Below are 21,171 nucleotides of genomic sequence, written 5' to 3' on the forward strand. Positions count from 1 at the left end.
TTCCCCATGATTTTGGTGTGATTCCTTGCAGAGCTGCAGGAGGGCACAGGTTGGATGCTCATGTAGGCAGGACTGAAAAGACAATTTTTCCCCGACTCAGCTTTCAACTTGGGGTGAAGGACTCTTGGAAATGTGAGTCGAAGTCACATCCTTCAGAATCTCTTCTTACTTTTATGGTTCTTCCACACATCAACTCAGAAGTGATGGGGACCTGGGGAAAATAAATAAATAGATAGATAAATAAATAAGAGAGAATGAGAAAAAGAGGGGAAAAAATGGAAATTGCTAAAGCACAAATAACAGCACAGAATGAAAAACACGTGTAAGAGGTGAACCTGTGGTGGATGAGAATGGATTGCATGTGCCCCTTTGCCCCTTTTCTCCCACAAAGGGTATTTTATCTATTTTTAAATCATTGTTTGAAAATACTTATCTCCATGGGTCTGAACATAGCCACATCTCCGAGAAGGCAGTCAGATGCTGCAGTCTGACTAATTAAAAGTCTGAGAGTAAAAGAGAAGCAACTTCGATGTGGAGAAACATCCTCAGGAAAGCACCCATGGGTAGAAACCACATGACAGGCACTCAGCTCAGACCTGCAGACCACATCAGCTGAACTTGATTTTTTGACTTTTCATGTAGAAAAACTCAGTTGTCAGTCAACTTAGAGTCTATGTGTAACTTTAAAAATCTCTTTTATTATGTGTTTGGAATAGGGCAGATTTGCCCCAGCATTTTCTACCAGAGGTGTGGATTCCTTTTGCTCATGTTAGTTGTTGCAAACCAAACAAAAACTTGCTGCCACAGGCCCCTCCAGAGCTCTGTGTGGATGCCAAGACCACAAACTGAAGCCACGGGGAGGAAAATGATAAGCACTTTTGCATTCCCTGGCACTCAGGGCTTATCTAGTGAGGAATTCATCCTCTCTCCAGACAGCTCAGTAATGTTTGCACTGTTTTACATGTGGGTAATGTGAGCCACTGAGATGCTCAAGTGTCCTGGCCAAGGTCTTGGAGATGTCATGGTCATGGATTCAAGAGCAGAGCTCGGGTGTCTCGTCTCTAAATCCTGCTGACTGAGCCCTATAAAAGTTTCTTGTCCCATCACCTCAGGTAGATTCCTTTGTGTTAAATCACTGGTAGTAAAAAGGCTACAACAATTAGAATAATTAACTCTCACATAACCAAGTCATGGTGCAGTTTGCAGAGATCTCCAAGAATTCCTTAGCATTGTTTTCATTGTTTTTTAATCTGGGTCCACTGAAGCACTAGAAAGTGAAATCAGTCAACCCCAGACCTGTCCTTTTGAGGCACAGGTGTGTCTGAGGTCAGAGGACCCCCATTATGAACTCCCAAATCCCAGCTGTCTGCATCCTAGGGTGCAGGGCTGCCAAAAAGAGTTGCAATATTTGGCAATCCCAGGAGACCAAAAAGGGGTGAGAAGATGTGTTAACCTTACTACATGCCTGCAAGCCATGCCAGGAGGGTTGGCTGCAACACATCTTCCCTCGAGTATGCAGCAGATTATCAAGGTCCTATTCTGCATGTTAAATTTTCCAGCTGGAGACCTGGGCGATCCCACTAGGAATTTGGGTGCGTTTGCATGAATGTACTTTTCTCTTTGCATTCAGCAGAGACAACACAATAATAATAGCTAGAGAGGATGCTGAATGTGGCAAAATTCATGTGTGTTTCTTTTATTGTTGTTGTTTGTTTGTTTGTTTTTGTTTTTCAGGAGGCTCTCTTCGGGTGGAAGAAGTCCCCATTACTCATTACCCCTTTGCAGGAGTGGTCATTGGGACTGTTATTCAGCAGAGAAGGCCAGTGTTTCAACTGGAGTTTTGTTTCTGCAGAAACCACTCTGCATTTTTTTGTTGTTTATTTTTTTTGGAAGGGGAAAGCCTTCAGGTTGCTATACAGAGGACTCCAGATTAATCCAATCATCTGCAGCAAAAATCTGGTGACTAATCAGCACCAGTTAGAGCCTAGCAGAAGCATTTAGGTTGCAATTATGCTAGGCTATGTTCTGAACCTTCGTTAATAGAAACCTCTTAATTCTTTCTAAAATCTGCTGCTTTCCTTACAGTGCTGAATCATGCTGACCATATCCTCACCAGAAGACCATGCAAGAAGTCCTGAGGTGGTATTTAACTCATAGCCTAGATGTGGTCCTAGATGCCTGATGGTAGCACAATGCAAACTTTTTAATGAGCTCAGTCTCCAGTTTTCAATTTCTCTTCCAAAATCTCATTGCTTTGGGGTTACAAATTCCTCAAAAACTCATTTATTTTCCAGGTCATAGAGTGTCTGACAAAGTATCAGACCCTGGGGGAGGTAAAGTGGTATGGGAATGTGCTGAGATCTCTTCCCAAATCTCTCAATCAAGAAGTCCAGGCCACCTGTAGGATTCCCTGAACTGTTCAAGGATCACAGGAGAGGTAATTAAAGTTGAATGTACAAAATATATGAAAATTGTGACTTGGAGCCATCCCACAGCCCTCTCATTAGCTCAAAATGATCTCAGTTCCTAACAATGATTTCACTAACCAGTAAAATTAAATGCAAACAAATGTATCTTAGCTTCTTGGCCATCAGCTAACACGAGCAAAAAATGTGCTCCCTAAACAGAAGCATATTCTTCTAAAAGAAGGTTGAGGACAGGGATTTTTCTGGAGCCCCAGACACCTCCACTTGCATCAGTAGACCAGGAGATATCCAAGTCCTGCTCATTATGTTGAAAACCTTTCATTGCCCTGTGATAGATTTACAGATGGTGCAAAATGCTTCCACATCATGGTGCTCATTCCCCCTTGCCTACGGCATGGAGTACTGAGACTAGAAAATGCTGAAGCTTCTGCATGGCCCTTTGGGCTCATCTACAGAAGATGCAAAGCTGAATGGACTTGGTATTGGGTCTGTACTTTGGAAAGTTATTTACCAGGTTCTTGCAGGGAGAAAAGAGGAGCAAGTGCATCTCCTACCATTACTACCACTGGAGAATGAAGGGGAGGAGCTTGGCTCACAAAATGCTTTAACATGACACCAGCTCCCAAATGGCTAAAGAGATGGTTTCTGCACCTGGTCATCAAAGCTGTTATCATATCGATGAAATCCTGAGGCACATTACAGATGATTTGCTATCCTGATCTACAGATTAGATCTTTCATAGTCCTGGCAGAGCTGTTGAACTTCTATGTTCTCCCCAGAAAGAACGCGCTGAACCAAGTTCTGAGCTAATTACAAGTGCTGTAAATTCAACGTGACTTCACAGATTCCAGACGACTTGCTTCAAGGTGATTGAGATTAGAACATGATGTAGAGACGCATATTGCTTCAGCCACACCTATCCCGTCACATGTTCATCTAACGCTCCTTCGCTGCTTAATGCAAGGAATGTTTCAGACCTGATGTCAGACGAGCCAATAAACCCAAAGCGATAACCACTCTGCTTCCCTCTGACCTCCACCGAAAGGTCTACTCAACCTTCACTTTATAAGGTTATGCTGACAGCAGAGAACACGATAGTGGAGAACATCCTAGAGCCAGAAACAGACCAGAGGGAACAGCACCGTAGCAGTTTTTTTCCCAGCTTTTGCTCAATGCCAGACGAAACTCCTCAAGTATTTGCTTTTTCTTGCCTTTTATATGAACCACGTTTTGTTTCCATACATCAATACATTTTAAAATTTGCACTCAGCCCATAGGATCTGCAGGGCAGTGGTCGTTACTATCCCTATCCTGTGCGTCTAAAAGTCTCCCCTAAACCCGTTCCTGCAGGGATGACAAGGGAGCCAAGGCTTAGCGTGGCAGTAGATGGCGCTGAAGACCTTGGAGCAAACCAAGGACCCTCAGACAACCCACAGCCACCTTGCAGGGATTCCCGAGAAGCTTTCTCCCCCTCCGTTCATTTCCAACAGAGAAAGCACCACAGACTGACACGGGAAAACGCAGCCACTGCAACTTGGGTCACTTTGGGATCGTGCAGAGCAGGAGCTGGCTTATGCTGAGCTCAGAGAAACTCTTCTCAGAAGGGGGGTTGCACACTGCTGGTGACAGTTACTGGGTCTAGCAGGGAGTATAAAAACAGCAGCAAGCGACAGACCGTAGAAGGACCCCATTTCTGGACATCAGCCATGTGCAATGCCTTCTCCATCACTTTGCCACCAGTCTATTCGGAGGGTTCTGAACGATGGCGGAGCAGTGGATGTCTTTCTTTTCCCTGATGTCAGTAATCTCCTAAGATGCAATTAAGTTTATAGCTTCACAGGTGTGTCTCCAATTACCAAAGTGCTGCAAGTCAGCTCCAAGCCACTGTCTGCCACTGTTACCACGAGGCTGCTGGGAACTTGTGACAGCCTGTACTGTGAGATTTCAGGTCAGGAACCATCATACCTTCTCTTATCTGATAGAACATGTTGTATCTTCTATGGAACTCAATGTATCTGATTGAAATGAATAAAATAAAATAAAATTGACCTTGACCTCCCAGACTTCTCTGCCTGTTCTTCCTGGTTTCAGGGCAAAAGGAGAAGAAAGTACTCGCTTGGTGTGTTACACAGCAGGGGATGTACATGTGTTATGGCACAGTGCCATACCCTGTGTTGCCTTGGCTTTGGGATTACATGGGTTTCCTAGGTGGAAAGTGCAAATTTGTGTCATTCCAGTGCCAGCTAGGTGCATCTGTGGCAGAAAAGCACACTTAGAGGCGCCCACGGCTATTAGCGGTGGAGGGATGACTGCAGGTGCATCATGTGTCATAGTGAACCACTTTCTGGCATGACTAACACAGGTCTTGCCTTCTATCCATCCTAAAAACACAGAGGGCAGAGCAGATCTGATGCTCTCCAGAGCTGCCTGAGCTCCCCATCCAGTCAGTGGTATCGATGGTACAAGGACTTTTTTATTGCCTGTGCCTAAAGAGAGCATCACACCCACTGCTTGCACTGTGAGCCAGGCATCGCCCACCTTTGTCTCGAACTTAAACTGCAATGTGGGTGCTGAAACATGTTGCAGGTGCTGCAGCGGAGCATCTCCATGCAGGTTTGTGTCCTTTTAGAAAATTGCTGCCATAAAGACTATAAAAGCAGATTGTCACTGATAAGGATAAAACACCTCCTTAATTACCTGTGGGTTTAAGGGGCAGACAGAGCTGGGTCAGAACAAAATCTCCAAGCTGTCCTTAACACGTCTCTGAGTTCAAATTCACTCCCTGAGACTCACCAGGGCAACAGAGAATCACCCTAAGGATCACTTCTGAAAAAAAAAAAAAAAAATCCTGGCTCAATAAAACACTCAGGTTGGATGAGGGCTCCCCTCCCTTTAATATCCTCGAAGACATTCCAAAAAAACCTTTCCCTGGGGCCCATTCCCTGACCTCTTGCAGCCCATCAGCTATTCATCACATTGCAGGTCATCATGACCATTTTAGGCAGGAAATTAAGCTTCTCGCTAAACACCCTTATCTTATCACCACAGTCAACATTTCGAACTCACTTGCCCCACAGACATTTCCCTTAATATCCATAAAGCTGGGACAGATCAAAGGGTAGTTATCACATGTCATGTGTGCTCACCATTAAGGAAAGCTTTTCTCCCAGGTGCCACACCTTCACATTTTCCCCGTGGCTTAATTCAACCTACCAGTGGATGAAGTGCATTAGTGGCCATGGGAGTCAATCAGGAACTTTTCCTCTTGAGTCATACAAGGACATTTAATTCTTTTCTTGGTAGCTACATCAGAACGATCAGATCATTGAGGCACACTTAGATTCATATTGATTCAACCAAATAAAATTGGTATACAGTTTTAACTAAATGGTTCTACTGTTGTTTGCTCTGGTAGAGATATCAAGGATTTTATGTTTATTCAACCCCATTCTCATAAAAGAGCATACTGGTGTTAAGTGCATCTCTATATTGACATGTTTGTAACGAAGCAGACTGAGAAAAGATGTGCATGCAAAAATAAAAATGGCATCATGTGCCACGTATTCATTTCTGCAGACATCAGATATATGCAATATTAATGCCAATGCATCCAGACTATCACTTCCAGCAATGGATTCATACCTGGGTGAATGTGGGTGGATATATTTATATATGTATATATGTATATATGTAAATGCATATGCACACATACACACAAATATATGTAAAAATTTGTGCATGCATGAGGATAAATGGATGGATGGATGAGTGATCCAGAAGAGCATTTGAGTGGAGGTCCAGATATCCAAAAAAAAACATTCTTGTGCATGTGGACATCAAATTTCTAGATATTCTAGCATATTTATAAAAACCTTGCAGGCAGGATATCCTTCCTGCCCTGCCTCTGCAGACAGAAGTGAGCCCAGGTTCTTTGGGAAGGAAGGTGTCTGGCATGCAGCGTCGATGTGAGTGTGTCCATGAGACAAAGAGAAACAAATATTTGTATGCTGAGTGGTGATGAACAAATACTTGCCAGTGTTTATCCCACACCCCAGGGTGGGGCTGGCACTCAGGCTGATCAAGTGAGCCTTTTTTGTATTTGTTCTGGCACTCTCTGGGGTTTTTCCCCAGACCTTTCCCAGCCCTCTGGAGGGGTTTGGTTTGGGAGGTAGGGGCGTGCTGGACAAAGCTGCTCTGTAACTATCAAGGGTGCAGAGATGGGATGGGGACTGGCTGATTGGGGAAGATTAATGAGCAGTGTGGGGAAAGGGGAGGCATCTCTCTAAATACAGAATGAGTCAAACTCACCTCTGGGGAAGGGAGAAGACAACCTGAAGCAGAGAAGAGGCGTTGACGAGGTACCATATGTGCACTCAGTCACATCCACTGCTGTTTACTTAAGCTGGAGGGATGTGAGCAGAAGCAGAACCTGATTTAGGTCACATAAGCCTTTCTCTTTGCTCAGTGCTGGAGTCAAAACATCCCTTGAGCAAGAGAAGGAGGAGACAACGAGCTGGTGCATTGTGTGGGTGATCAGATAGGACGTGATGCACAGTCCTGGATGATGCCATTTCTCCCAGCTGAGTGCTCCAAGCAGAAGGCGGTTTTGCAGATCTCTAAATCCCTTTTTTTTTTTTTTTTTTTTTTTTGGTGTGGACCTTATAACAGGCTATTTTGGTTTTATCTGACACTTTATTTTCATAACCATGCGGCTTTGCATAAGTAATGAACACTGCTCTCAACACGTTCTGTAAAGCAAACACTAGCTGGCAAGGAGCTCGCCGTATTTATGCACCTAAAGGATGGGCATGGTTTGGTTCCCCATCTCCCTTCCCTCCCACGCTGCCTTCTCAGTGCACAGCCTCTGGGCTCTGCATGAAACCTTCTGGATTGTTAATTCTGGGCTCTGTACAAAACCTTCTGGATTGTTAATTCAGCACAGCGAGGACCTATGTACAGCTCCATGTCCATGCACGGCTCCGTGCCACAACAGTTGCATCTTGGTCAGCCTCTAGGCACTGCCCTCAGGACTTAATTGGACTCACCTGCAATTTTCTGACTTGAGGACCTGAGTTTCCAAAGTCCTTAGAGGTTTTGGTGAAGTCATGGTGTTCAGCATCTCTGAAACAAAGACAGAAGGTGCCATGCCAGGAGCACCATGGCAGCTAACCCAAAGCACCTGGACCACTTCTCTCAATTTTTTTTCAAGTGTAACAGTGGTAGAGCTAAACGTAGGTCCAGGGGCAAGACATTAAATCTGCCAGGCTGGCAATTCAAGGGAATTGACTGGCAGAAACCCTTTCACCAGGAGATTACATGTAGAGAAGCATCATAAAATCAGCGTTGATGGATGGTTGTCTCTGCCAGGGCAACAACAACAACAAAAAGGAAACAAATAAAAAAAAAAAAAAAAAAGGAGACTTTAAGACCTGTGACCAAGCAATAGGAGAGCTACCCAAAATCTGCCTAGCCATAAATTAGACATGGGTTTTGCCTAAGCCATGCAGAGCACACCAATTACTGGAAATGAGTCTCTGCAACACATGGTCACGTCCTTCCCCTCCTCCCCTTCCTCCCCCCTGCTCGCGGCCGCAGCTCTGCCCTTTCGTTTTGAGCAGCTGTGCTGCTTCCAGCAACCAGGCGAAGATGCAAATCTCAGTCACTTCTTCCACTCACTGCATGTGAGAGGACTGCATTTACTGGTGGAGAGCCATCACTACCCACGGCTTTAAGTGCTGCTGTATGCAAAGCCTCCAGACTTTCTTATTCAAGGGAGACGTCAACCCCACATGTTTTCTACAGGCTTCATTATAAATGGATAGTCAAATCCCATTTGAAGTCAACCAGCCTTGTTGCTTAGCAGGGCTGCTGCAAACTTTTCTCCATCCGGGTGGAGAATTAGGCAGTGCAATAATTAAACAATGGTTGCCAGCTGCAAGAGAAGCTGCAAATTTTTGCCAGGGGCAGCATGTGCCAGGCAAGGCACAGGTTGTAAATCAAAGCATCAGCACTACTAAACACAACATCAAGAAGTTAAGGATGGAGTAAACATCCAATTTCCCTTGTGTTTTGTGGCTCCACCAGCCCACCATCTGCTAGATCTGTGACTCTTGCTAGAGGCTACACCAGGAATTTATATGCAAAGAAAGACCGATCCCTCCAGGGATCAGTGAAGCCTGCCTGGGAATCCTGGCAATATGTAAGGTGACGATCTACCACTCCTTCTCCCAGATGTTTCCTGGACAAAAAGAAACCACAAAAAGGCTTTGGGCTCCTGGAGAGCTATTACTGAATCCACTGTGCCACCTGCATCTCTCTCTGACCTCCTGAGGTCGTGAGCATGTGACACTCCCAGGCATAGTAATAGTGATAGTAGTAGTGATAGTAATAGTGATAGTGGTAGTAAGTCATAGTAATAGTAATAGTAATAGTAATAGTAATAGCAATAGCAATAGCAATAGCAATATTAATAGTAGTAACACAATAATAGCAACTATAATAATAACTACAATAGTATTAGTAATAATAGCAATAGTAAAAATAATCATAATTATACAACTTTTCCATCGATCAGGAGACCAACCCATTTTGGGATGATTTGCACACATAGAGCCCAGCACAATGGGGGACCTTCAGCAGCCCAACACCTCCTGCCATGCCTTGCAGCTGCAAGGAGGTGGTCACAGAGGTAGGGACAGAAGAGATGTTTATCTGCACCCCACTGCACCATTTTGGACCTCAAGCAAGAGCAAGCTGCTGCTCAAGATGTGCTTTCTGGGGCACAAGGAGCAGCAGCTGCACATCTCACCTGGCTGTCCCCATAGAGGAGGAAGGAGGGCACTGTGGGTGAGGAGCAGGATGGAACCCAGGTGGTGACCACATTGAGCATCTCGCTGAAATCCCTCCCAGGGCATGTCCCCGTCACTGCTTTGGGAGGAAACCTGAGCAGGATGAGACCATCTCCTTCCATATCTGCTCCACAGGGTGATGCCCTCCATCAGAGGGGTGCACCATGGAGATGTCCCAAAAGGCAAGTGAGGAGCAGTGCCACTCACCTGTCCTCCTGGCAAACCAGAGACAATGTGCTCCAAAACCATCTTCTGCCCCTCAAAAGCCCACTCCTCCTGCCTTCCACATGCAAACATTTGGGACGCATTGGGACTGAGTTTTGCTCTGAGCTCTGGGATTTGCCCACTTGTGGCATGACCACGGTGTGCATCACGCCCTGGTCTGCTCCTTGCCCAGCAGTGCCCAGGCTTCTCCAGTGCAGCTGTCACAGAGTTTGAGCAGCCCTTGCCCTGACCCTGATTGTTTTGCCAATACAAACATGGCCTGGCATGTTCCTGCAGAAAGCTTCAATTTTTGACTAACCAGCCTTTTCTGATGGAAAGAAGCTCGCCCAGAAGAATCCTGTCTGGCTTTGCCTGCACTCCCAGCCCTGTTTAAAAGGAGCTGACTTCTCCCACAGCCTCTGCTCTGCTCCATTCCTGCTCGGGCGAGCTCCTGCAGACAGCGCAGCTATAAATAATCCTAGCCAGCATAAGAAACAGGCTCCTTGACAGTTTTATTTTCTGCAGGCATGACCAATCTCAATGATTTCATTTGCTCTTTGTGCATATTTGCTTTGGTTCCTTGCTTAATTACTTGAAAGCAGATGCTACTGGATTTCCACCCTGGAATATATCTGTTTTGCAACGAAAGCCTCAGTGCTGTGCATTGTCTCATCTGCCACAAGCAGAGGTGATGATAACCAAGAGCAGCTGGGGAGCAGTTAATGAGATGCAAAATGTATCCAATTCAATGGAGGAGACAAATCCTGATTCTGCAATATCTCTTAGGCCTATTTCTTTCGGCACATTTATTCCTAAGCCCTCGCAGCAAATGTTTATTCACACAGAGGTGTCTTGACCTCTGGCATTTGTGCACTATTTGCTTGAGACTTCCCACGCGGCCTGGCTTTGAGCACCCTCCCACAAAACTGGACTCAGAGCACTTGCAACAATGGGTCCTGCAGGTGTTTATCTCGAATCACCCATTCAAAACAATGGAGGGATGTAACAGCTGCTCGGTATTTCATCTGACATTTGCACCAGGGGCAAACACAACCCCTTTTGAAGTAGGTGGCCAATTTGCTTGTGCTCATTAGCACTTTAAATATCGACTTCCAGGGCAGAATGTCATTATTAGATATTGCTTGTGCTTCTTTTTGCACTGATGTTGATCCATAACCTGCAAGGGATGCACAGACAAGAGAGCTCCTATTATCACGCAGTCAAGGAATGGCCTGGGCATTACGCCTGTGTGGGGTCCTGCCTGCTCCTAGCAAACATCACACTTTGCAAAAACCCCTGCAGTGCCACGGAGGACAAGCCAGGAAGCCCAATCCTCCTTCCCAGAACAGCAGATAAACCCACTGGCACAACCAGATAGGGAAACATTGTGCAACGCACTGCTTGCACTGCCACTGGGAAATACCGGAGAGTTGTATTCCCTTGTTGCATCTATGCAGAAAACAAAAATAAAGCCTCCCAAAGAAGCTGAAAAACTCACTTTGTGGGCTCAGACACATGCCAGTGGCAGCCCACCAGCTAAATCCCAGCGGCCGAGCACGCGTGTGCTCTCGCCCCGTGGCAGGCGTGCGATCACCTGCCTTCTCCTAACCCTCACGTCGCTGCTGAGTCAGCCTCCTCGTGGACAAATCAGCTTCGTAAAGAGCCTTCCCGGGCTGCCTGACATCCTCAGAGCCCTTAATCGCCCTGTCCTGTCCTTGCTGGTCCTCAGAGCAGCCATGCAGGCAGCGGCGGCTTTGCAAGGAGAAAGCGGCCGGCCGCAGACATGCTCAGATCAGCTTAGCAGATAGGAATGTAATTAATACCTGCACTAAGCCCACCGCAGACACACGGGTGGGCTTTCTGTTTGAGCTCACTCCTCCCAACCCTTTCAGCCTGTCTGGTGGCCATCCGTCTCACGTGGTTTCCAAGAGCATTTCAAGGGGAGATAGCGAGACGCTGGAGACGCGGGGCTGAATCCTATCTGCATTCCTCAGCCCAGAGCTGCTTTCTGCTGGCTCTCCCAGGAGGGGCCTGCAGGTGACCTGTTGTGTGGGTAAGGCGTGTGACCAGCCCCACCTGAGATAAGAGCAATGAAACCCTCGTTTCCTCTTCCAGGAGCAACAAAGAGTGGTCCCCCACTCTATCACTATTGCTTCTTTATCCCCCAGCATTACCATAAATTTATTCAGCACAGTATTTCCCAACAAAGCAATGTTTTGACAAAAACAGGCCAATGGTTTGTTCCAAATATCTTCAGCTCAATGGATGGAGGACCACAAGAAGAGTTTTGCCCATTTTCCAGATCGTCTCTGCAGAGCGAGGGTTGTTGGAGGCTGCTCCAATGCACAGGGATCCACTTGGGACCTCTCCCCTTGCCATTGCTGTCAGGGGACAAGGATATCTTTTTTTTCAGTAAGTGGAAAGGAGCTTTGGAAATGTTAAAACTATTGGTTTCCATCCCATTTGGACAGGCAGATGTTTTTATTTTTATTTACATTTTTAAGACAAAATCTCTGTTGAACTGAAAGCCTTGTTTTTCACCCAAATTTAACCAGGAGTCCTGCAGACCTTTTATTGCAATCCTCCTGATTTCATTCACCTTGTTTCCAGTCCCATCTCTCTCCAGTGCTTTCTGATTCTTACAAATGACTTTATGATGTATGCAGACCTACATTTCTCACCTTTGTGCAAGTCAGGGGAAAACATGCCAGAAGAAGAGGCTCAAAATTAGCTCCTGTACCATGTCTGAGCTCAGGAATACTCACTACAAGCCTGTGCTCTGGTTTAGCAAGGATGGAAAGGCATCCTAGTCATTCTTAAAAATTAATTATGGTGAATATTAGTGCATTATTACTTTATTATCCCTTATTTATACAGCAGCTTGTCCCTGCTGGGTAATTTATAGACAAATAAGAAAACAACTTCTATCCTCCAAGTAGCTTGTAAATGGAGGGATAGAGTCCGACCAGCTCATTCACGTGGATGGGGGCTGTGACAGTGCAAAAATTTCAATGAGAATGCACCCAAAGAGATGGTTCCCTCCCAGGAAAAGCTGTGAGAAAATATTAAAAACATAAATCCAGGTGCTGGCTGGAAATGGGTTGGGATTTTGTGGCGATGATTCTGATGGGTACATCAGCTGGGTACATCTCAGATGGAAAAGGCAACCTCCTGCTCCTGGAACCTGCCCTGGGGACAGCCCCAAGGTTCCTTTTCTCTCCTTTTCTCCAGGAGGTTAAAGCCACCAGTGCAGCCACAAAAACCTGATGTCTCACCCTGGTACCCGCACAGCAGAAGCTGGGCAGGGGGAGCTGCTGCTGGTTGAGCAATTATGGGATGTGTTAATTAAAGAGATACCTGTAGTCTGTCAAAGGATAAAAGGGATGCTGTTCAAGGAAGACAAGCTCGGGGGATGCCTACACTGCACCAAAAATACAGAGTGAGAAGGGGCAAATGCCTGGCACATGGAGGGAGCAGGGCAGTCAGAAGGAGCAAGGTGGATGCATGGCAGGAGAGCACGTCTGCCACTTGTCACAGATGAATCAAGGCTGGGCAGAAGGATGAGCGGGTGAGTCAGGGTGCCTGTGAGGGTGGCGGCACCCGTTGGAGTGAGTGACATTAATCCTGGCTGGAAGGTGAAGAAGCAGCCCTGGAACAGCCAGAGTAAGTCACTGTCCCTGCAGCATCACCAGTGGGAGAGACAGGAAGGAAATAAGCTATTAACACTTGTACCACCACCCCAAAAACTAGGTCAATGGTGTGATTTGCCTGTAGGGTCCCTCCAAGGATGGTGTGCTTGCAGTGCAGAGTGAACGGGGTGACCAGAGAGCTGTATGAAACATTTTTCCCCTCCCTTCTTCCCCTCCTAAACTGATGCCTGGGGTAACGGGTGGCTAGAGATGGACCAAGATCCAGAGAAATGCACAGTGACACTTGCTTCTCCATGCTGCCATATCATGGGACTCCTGCTTTCCTGGGAGGACATCAGTATTTTTAGGTACCCTTTGCTTTCCCTAAACCAACACATCCTCTGCTATCCAAAAAGCCTTCTCCTGCCTTCAAGAAAAGGCAGCTCTGCCCACAGGTTGGCATCCAGCTTTGGTGAAAGCATCCAATGCAGTGCAATGCTCTCCAGTCTGGTTTGGATGACATTTATCAAAATGCTGGGTTTTCTTTTTGTTGATGCTGAGTCAGTTGTTTTGGTGGATAAAGGCAGCAGAAGGCAAGAGCCAGCTCTGGAAATACCTCCTCATAATGACCAAAATCACGGCTTAATTGTGGGGTTTGAGCTGCAGCTAGAAATATCTGGATTTGGGGCTGTGCTCCTTCTCGAGCCGCCCTCCGCAATGGTAATTAGTTGTTAGGTCTTAATTACTGCTTCTCTTCATAGCTCCCATTCAGCTGTGCTTTTTGGTCACAGCCTCAGCTGCCATCCACTTCCACATCAGGCCACCCACCCGTTGGTACAAATCTTTGCCAGCGAGGATGTGAGTGCAAAGAGCACCGAGATACCTGTCGTGGCAATAAAAGCCGAGTAACGTCTGCCGTGTCTGACATGAGGTGTGGGTGCAATCCAAGAGCCTGCACCTTGTACTGGAGAGAAGCATTTCACAAAGCCTGGGTGGTTTCAGACCTTGTCTCATCATTGTCCCTTCAGATCATGCTCACTCCATAGCTGAGGAACATGTCCAAGTCTTCTTAGACTAGCAGGGAACGATCGTCCCTCTTTGCCAACTTGTTGGGTGACCAGATGCATCAGCTGGGTTTTTGTCAGCCTTGCCATGAGGCTCACCAGACTCATTCACCCTCTTGTCACGTTCTTATCATGCTGCTGATTAGTTTTTCCTTAGGATCATGGAAGATAACACTGGAGGAGACCTCTTGAGGCATTTAGCACATCGTTGGTTGGTTTGGAGCTGCTGGCTCCTCAAGGGATTGTGTTGGATCATGAGGGGAGAGCCTGCCAGGAGATCTGAGGCTTGGCAGCCCTCAGTATGACAGAAACTGTTTTTCTTTTGTGTTATGAGTGTAGACACCACTGGTTCTGGGTAGGAATAGGTTCCCCGTGCACCACTTGGGACCACCTAGCACAGAAAAGCCCTAAGTCCAACCTCCAGTGTTGAGGAGCAACCAGATATCAGCAGAAGTTTGTGTTGTGTTGACTCTTTCTAACAGGGAGTTCATCCACATTTGTAGTTAGTGAAATTCAGATGTAGCCAAAAAATGCCTCCTTTAATCCATCAGATGGGGTTTTAGGTCCACACAGAGCACCGGTGTAGCCCCAAGACAAACCTATCCCCTTTTTGAATACAAAACACTCAAAACATTATTCCCTTTTTGGTGGGGCCAGTTTTGGTTCCTGTTTCTCAGGAAAAAATAAAATGGAGAGCTGGTTCTGACCCCATCACAGGGACATTTAATCAAAGAAGGTGCTCCTATGTCAGGAGAAGCCTGAGGTGCTGTTCTGCAGAGGGAGATGGGCCAAGCCCCAAAAAGTTTCTTCCATTAAGAGAGGATGCTCAGGACAGCTGCTCTGTAACTACTCACCCATGAAAAAAAAAAAAAAAAAAAAAAAAGGTCAGTTTGGACAGAGACTCAGCAGGGCACTTAATGGGGGGACACGAAACAGAAGCCAAATTTGTGAACACAGGCACTGAGCAAGAATTTCAGGGCAATGCCAACCATTTCAGCATTGCTCTCACTGCTGTTTTGCTGTTTCCCCATCCACGCGATGCAATTTCTTCTAGCATTGCTGACAACTAGATTCGGTTTCAATTCTCTTTTTCTACCCATCTCCTTCCCAGAAATACTCCCAGCAGGACCCAAGGGACCAAACCTTTAAGGTGTCCCCCGGGTTCTGCTATGGCTGTGTAGAATGGAGGCTGGATCATCCATGGCCAACAGGTCGGACCCCAAGAGGAAGAGATTAGAAAGAAAAAGCACATGGCTAGGGAAATGACACAATCTGGTTTCTCCTTTTGACCCCATCACCTGAAAAAAAAAAAAAAATCTATGTATTTGTTCAGGAAGCTGCAAGGGGTTGTCACAAAGCATCTGTCACTGGAAGGCCAGAAAGGTTTCCGAGCACCTCTGATGGCTGCTCCCACGGGGTGAGACACGGGCCAGGAGGGCACCATGCAATAGGAGGTTTTTTCTCTTTCACTTTCATCCTTTTTTATTTGACCTTTAAATTCAGAGAGGTTTTCAAAAAACACTCAGTGTCTGTAGGATTTGTGGATAGAGCAGGTAGGTTCTCCAATTTATTACCAGTAGGACAGTGGCTGGTGCAAAGCCAAGGCAAGGATAGTCTGGAGAAACCCCTGATGGGCATGGGTGAGCATCACTACAAATAAACCCTTCTTCACTGCTGTGCCTCCATCCACCTGGCCTTCTCCTGCCCCAGCTGGGTTTACCACCAGGCATTGCCAATCCCATTCCTGCAGATACAGGAGGGGTTGGTTTTCTTCCAGGTTTTTGGGCTTCCAATTTATTTTCATGTCTTGGAAGGGAGGAGGAGGTGGGAGGAAAAGAGCTTGGGGTCACCAGTGGGAGCCATGAGCAAAGGGTTTTATTGGGGTGCCAGGAATGAGCTCGCACTCCCTGGACCCACACTGAGCCCGGCTGCACATGGGATGGGCTGCATCACACCCAAAGATTGGGGAGATTGAGGAGACAAGCCCAGAGCTGCCCCCATCCCATTCCACCCCATTGTATCCCATTGTATCCCATCCCATCCCATCATAGAAAACATGCACACCTGCAGTTAGCTCCCTGGAACTGTTGCAAAGCTAAACAATCCCTATTAAAACCCTCAATCAGCAAACAGCTTCCTTGCAAAGCAAGGAAAAAAATCCTTTTTATTTTTTTTTCTTGCAGTGGAAAATAAAAACGACCCCCCCCAGATCCCATGACGCGGTGGCAGGCACTCCCCAGCCGCAGGCAGGTGAGCGGGGTGCCGGCTGCGTTGCATACAGCATGCTGCATTGTGTAGGTTTGCCCACAGTTTATTTAATCCCTCGCACGTATCAGACACATTCCTGAGCCATCAATCAGAGCTGAGTCAGCCAGCGTGACTGCTCTTCTTCTTCTTCTTTTTTTTTTTTTTTTTTAATGGCAATCACAAGTTCTCCAGGCTTGCTTGCTGGCAGAGAGCTTGGGGTTTATTTATTTAATTTAATGAAAACAGAACCCGGCGAAATGACAAGGACGCGGCTGCGAGCAGGGTAATGTTCCCGCTGTCAGGAGTGACCTTTAAATCCGCCCTGCCTCAAGGAACGTCTGCCATGGTGCAAAATGTGTTGTGCAAAAAAATAAATAAATAAAACAAAAGGATGCTGCAGGGATGGCTCTGAACGGTGCCCCCTTGCCCCGGCACAGATGGTGTGACACAATCCCCATCCTGCCCCTGCATGTTGAATAAGGAGCAAAGTTTTTTTGTGGGGCGCGTTTTCTTGCAGGAGAGCCTTAGAAATGCTGCCCAGGAGGCAAAAGCTTTCTCTCCCTGCAAGGACAAGGTTATTGTGGCTTCCAAAAACCCCTGCCTGCCCAGGGATGCGGGGAGCAGCGCTGCTGTTGTGTCTACATGCAACCTCAGCCTGCTGCAGCCTTCCGTCTGTGCATATGGTGGGTGCAAGGCCACGCTCCCTGCCCTGAAATAAAGCACAAACATTTTGTCCTTGCTTGGCTGGGGAGGCCAGCAGGTTGCTGGAGATGCAAAATAAAAAGGGCTGTGTGGTTTCTGGCTTTCCTGGCGAGCACGGGTGCACCGCGCCACTTGGCTGTTTGCAAGGATGAGCATCAGCACTTCCCCTATCTGCACATATACCTAGGAAAAAGTTTTGCAGCTGTCTTAATCAAGCTTAAAATCCTACAGAACAATGGGGCCAAGGGCAGAAGGCAGACAGTCCCTGCATGTCACAGCAAGGCTTGGTCCAAAAAGGCTCCTCCTACTCCAAAACCCCAGGGAAGATGAGATCAGGGGTTGCAGTTGGTTACCTATCACTAGCCAGCTACCCCGTGGCCTGCACATACAGGTGGTTTTTCTGCTCTTTCATCCCCAGACAGGCCATCAGAAGCACAGCTGCTTGAGGACATCGAGCTTTTGACCACACAGGAAAGATCAACCCAAATGCGCTCCAGAGCATCAGATCCAAATTACACCACTCCCTGAGACTCCTGTGCCACTTCTGCTTTGAAGCCAGGAAAAAAATAAATAAAACACACACAAAAATTCTCTTTACATGGAATTTGACAGGTTCACTGCCAGGTGACATCTAACGCTCTCCTGCCTTGGGGACAAAGGCAGCCATGACCTCACAGGGCAGCTCCAAATCATTTTGAGCAGGTATTTGGTTTCAAGAATCGCACCAGGTTTGAATAAACGGCTAAGCTAAGGCAAAGACTCAGGCAGAGTATAGCTCTGCACATAACCTTGGACTCCCTCTTATAGAAATGAGGGATGCAGTGGATAGGGCTTGAGGCACATGCATTTGCCCTAAATAGTGTTGGCACTTGGCTGGATGAAACATTATTACAGGTGGAATTTAGGGTCTCTTCATTAACCATAACAGGAGACATAAAATTGCGGGGATGGGGCTAGAATAAAAGGGATCCAAATGCCCTGGGATCCAAATGGTTTCTCTCCATTGACCCTTATAAAACCCACTGAGGGGCTGAGAGGTTTATAGGACACAGGGCCAAAGCAGTCCCCATATGTGCAAGGCAGGATGGCAATGCATGTGGTCACCCTCAGGGCCCCCACGCTGCAGGGGAGGTGCCCGAGGGCATAATTCCAAAGCAAGGGAAGAGCCAGTCATCCATTTTTCAACAAGATAGTTTATTGGTCCAGCAACTGCAAAATATACAAATTTCTGAAAGGCATACCCTGTTTTTAAGCTGGCACAGCTTTGTATCAGGCAATTATTCCAGATGTATATACAGAACAGTTAACATAGTACACACACAAAAAAAAATCCCAAGTAACTACCCTTCTCTCCAAGCTCTGCAGTATACATTAAATAAATAAAATGCGTTTCGCTATCAAAAAAATAATAAAAAAAATAAATTCAAGTATCACAAAGGAAAACAAAACCAGAAAAAAAAAAAAAAAAAGGGGGCGGGGGGAAAACTATTGGTGTGGTTCGACAAGTCCCCTCTGGCCACCCTCCTTGGCTGCAGTATCTCTGCCTGGCCCTGGCTCTGTTAGCCAAAACTCAATGGGACAGGGGTGACACTGTCCTGCCACCTACCCCCAAGCAAGAGAGGACCACTCTGCTGCTCCCTCTTGATGGGGGTTAAAAAAAAAAAAAAACATATAAAAAAAAAAAACAGACCAGGTTTTATCTTTTTGTGGGACTAAGACTTTTAGTATTTCCAGAAGAAGAAATAGTTTAAGGGTGTTCTTTTTCTCCAGATTTTATATATAAATTTATATACGTACACGCACACAAATACATGCCAGAACATCTGCAGAATTACACGCTTACAGGATTGATCAGGGGCAGCCAGACGTCATGTTTGCGTTTGCCAGCTTATCTTTTGGTAGCAGGAGGAGAAAGATAACTCCCCAGGAAACAGGCTACAAGGGCCAGTGAGACACCCTCCTCAGGCACTCGTCTCTCAAAGTCAGGGAAACCAAAAGGGCAGACGTCAACCCAACGTGCATACAGGACTCTGCTTTAATGCAGTTTAAAAAAAAAAAGGGGGGGGGGGAGGGAAGTGTTTTTGTTTCATCTGTACAGGAATATACATGTATGGACACACGCACGCAGGCAGGGCACCGCCAGGACGGGCTCCTGGGGTCAGATAGGGACTGAGCACTGTCCCAGCCCCATCCCGCTGTTGAGCCCATGCAACATGGTTTTTGCTGCATGAGACTGAAGTGCTAGGCACAGCGGTTTGCCTTTTCCCAAAGGGCAAACAGACCACCCCCCACCTCAAAATATATATATATATTATCAAAAAGTAAAAAAGAAAATCACTTTCCCCTACACCTCTCAGCTCCCGTCTGCAGGGATGTTTTTTCCTACCCAGGGGAGAGGAGGAAGCCAAAGGAGGGGTAAAACCAAAGGGCTGCCCATCTCCAGTCCCCCCCAAAAAAGGGGATGAAGGACAACTTGACCACCTTCACCTCCTGCCTCCAGCTCACTCGTGCAGGGGAAAAAGCACAAGACAGGGATGAAGAAAATGCAATACGTAGGACGGGGCAGGGAACCACAGATATTTGCACAAAGCAGTAGTGGTTAAATCGTCCTTTCTAACTGCTGGCTCGCAGCCTAGGCTGGGCTGCCAAGAAGGGTTCTTGTATCTCAAACCACCAGGAAGGTGGTTTGAAGGGCTGAAGGAACCCAAGCCAGGACTTTGCCCCATTTTCCCCTGCACACATACACACACGCACACCTCAGAAGCCATAACTACTGCTTTTATGTAGTCCCAGCTTCCCAGCACGCAAAAGGAAGAAAAAAAAAAAAAGTTGCCTGTATTCAGGCTTCCCCCATTTAGAGGCACAGCTTAAAAAAAAATAATAAAAGAAATAAAATAGTTAGCTCCTACCACAAATAAAGTGCAAAAACCAAGCGGTTTCTATATATACACATATACCCACACACACACGTGTGCATGTATATAGATTAAATTAAAAAAAAAAGTCTCTTCTCGTGGCTTTTTGCAGACACACAGGGACTCCTGGGAGCTGGCCAGACCTCCAACCACCTCCATCCAAGAGACCTGCAGGCCTGCAAAACACGTCCAGCTCAGCCCAGCCACCTACCTCCTGCAGCACTGCAGGGATTATCACCCCCTATGTCTCCTTCCTTCGAGCCAGAGGAAAGAGGAGGCCAATTACCAGCACATCACCTCAACTGGCACTCAGTCCCCTTGCCAAAAAAATCAAAACACACCAGAACTCGGAGCAGCCCTAAGGGCTGGGGTCTGCCCAAGCCAGCATCAGTGTGGTTCCCCCTCTATGCTACAAGCAGCTCACGGCCAGTTTCAGCAGCAGATTTATATTCTCTGCAAACCCCTTCAAGGTATATCAGTTGACATGTGGGGTTTTCTATATAATTTTTTTTGTTATTATTATTTTTTTGGTTAAAACCAGCAGCTCTTGTGCACCTCAATGAGGCATGTGGCGGGCTGTAGCTAGTGCGGGTCAAGGACCGCAGCACAGCGCGTTAGGGGCTTCCTTGCCAAATAATTAGTAATAATAATAATAAAAACAAAATCCCCCCACCCCTCTTCCCCCCGTTTCTCTGCTAACCCCGCACCATTCACATATATACACTCCACCCCAAGATGGATGGGTACCAATCAGCTATACAAAAGGAGATCAAAACTGCTTACAAAGGAAAATTAAACTCTAGCCTGCGCGCTAGAAGCACTTTACAGCTTGCTATGCTCTAGCAGGATGCCGGAGAGGAGAGCAATGCTGCAAGCCTGGAGACCTGGTGAACCCGGGAGCTCGTCTCCCTCCTCTCCTTCGCTCTCCCGCCTCTCTCCCCCCTTCGGCAGAGCAGTTTGCAGATGAACGGGCGTGGATAGAAACAGCCGAGGGTCGACCTCACCGCAAACGGAGGAGACCGGTTTAATAAGCAAGCTTCAAGAAATGACGATGGGATGGGAGCTGGCGTCGCTGGTGGCCTTGCGACAGTGCCGACGGAGTCACGAGGGCTTCTGCGAGTTGTTCATGTTCTGCA

At 46.8% G+C, this 21,171-nt stretch overlaps 1 protein-coding gene and 2 long non-coding RNA genes across 5 annotated transcripts in view; all 3 read right to left on the bottom strand.

Annotated features, from left to right (window-relative positions):
* Window positions 1–3,248: 3,248 nt before the first annotated feature.
* Window positions 3,249–6,882, bottom strand: LOC311429631. Its single transcript, XR_014688307.1, has 3 exons — window positions 6,735–6,882; window positions 5,124–5,252; window positions 3,249–4,441 (listed from the first exon to the last, which is right to left on the bottom strand). It is a non-coding gene; the product is annotated as an uncharacterized lncRNA (long non-coding RNA).
* A 216-nt stretch (window positions 6,883–7,098) lies between these two features.
* Window positions 7,099–11,509, bottom strand: LOC311429630. The gene is made up of 3 exons (XR_014688306.1): window positions 11,302–11,509; window positions 9,482–10,655; window positions 7,099–7,786 (listed from the first exon to the last, which is right to left on the bottom strand). It is a non-coding gene; the product is annotated as an uncharacterized lncRNA (long non-coding RNA).
* A 6,784-nt stretch (window positions 11,510–18,293) lies between these two features.
* The window catches only part of PFKFB3 (6-phosphofructo-2-kinase/fructose-2,6-biphosphatase 3), a 39,507-nt gene continuing 36,629 nt past the window's right edge, over window positions 18,294–21,171 (bottom strand). For all 3 annotated transcript variants that reach the window (XM_084505575.1, XM_084505573.1, XM_084505574.1), the window contains one exon: window positions 18,294–21,166. In XM_084505575.1, coding sequence (XP_084361701.1) covers window positions 21,137–21,166 — 30 coding nt within the window. In that variant the 3' untranslated portion in view covers window positions 18,294–21,136. The remainder of the gene's footprint in view (window positions 21,167–21,171) is intronic.

The sequence above is a fragment of the Aythya ferina genome (genome assembly GCF_964211825.1).
Source record: "Aythya ferina genome assembly, chromosome: 1".
Taxonomy (NCBI): Eukaryota; Metazoa; Chordata; class Aves; order Anseriformes; family Anatidae; genus Aythya; species Aythya ferina.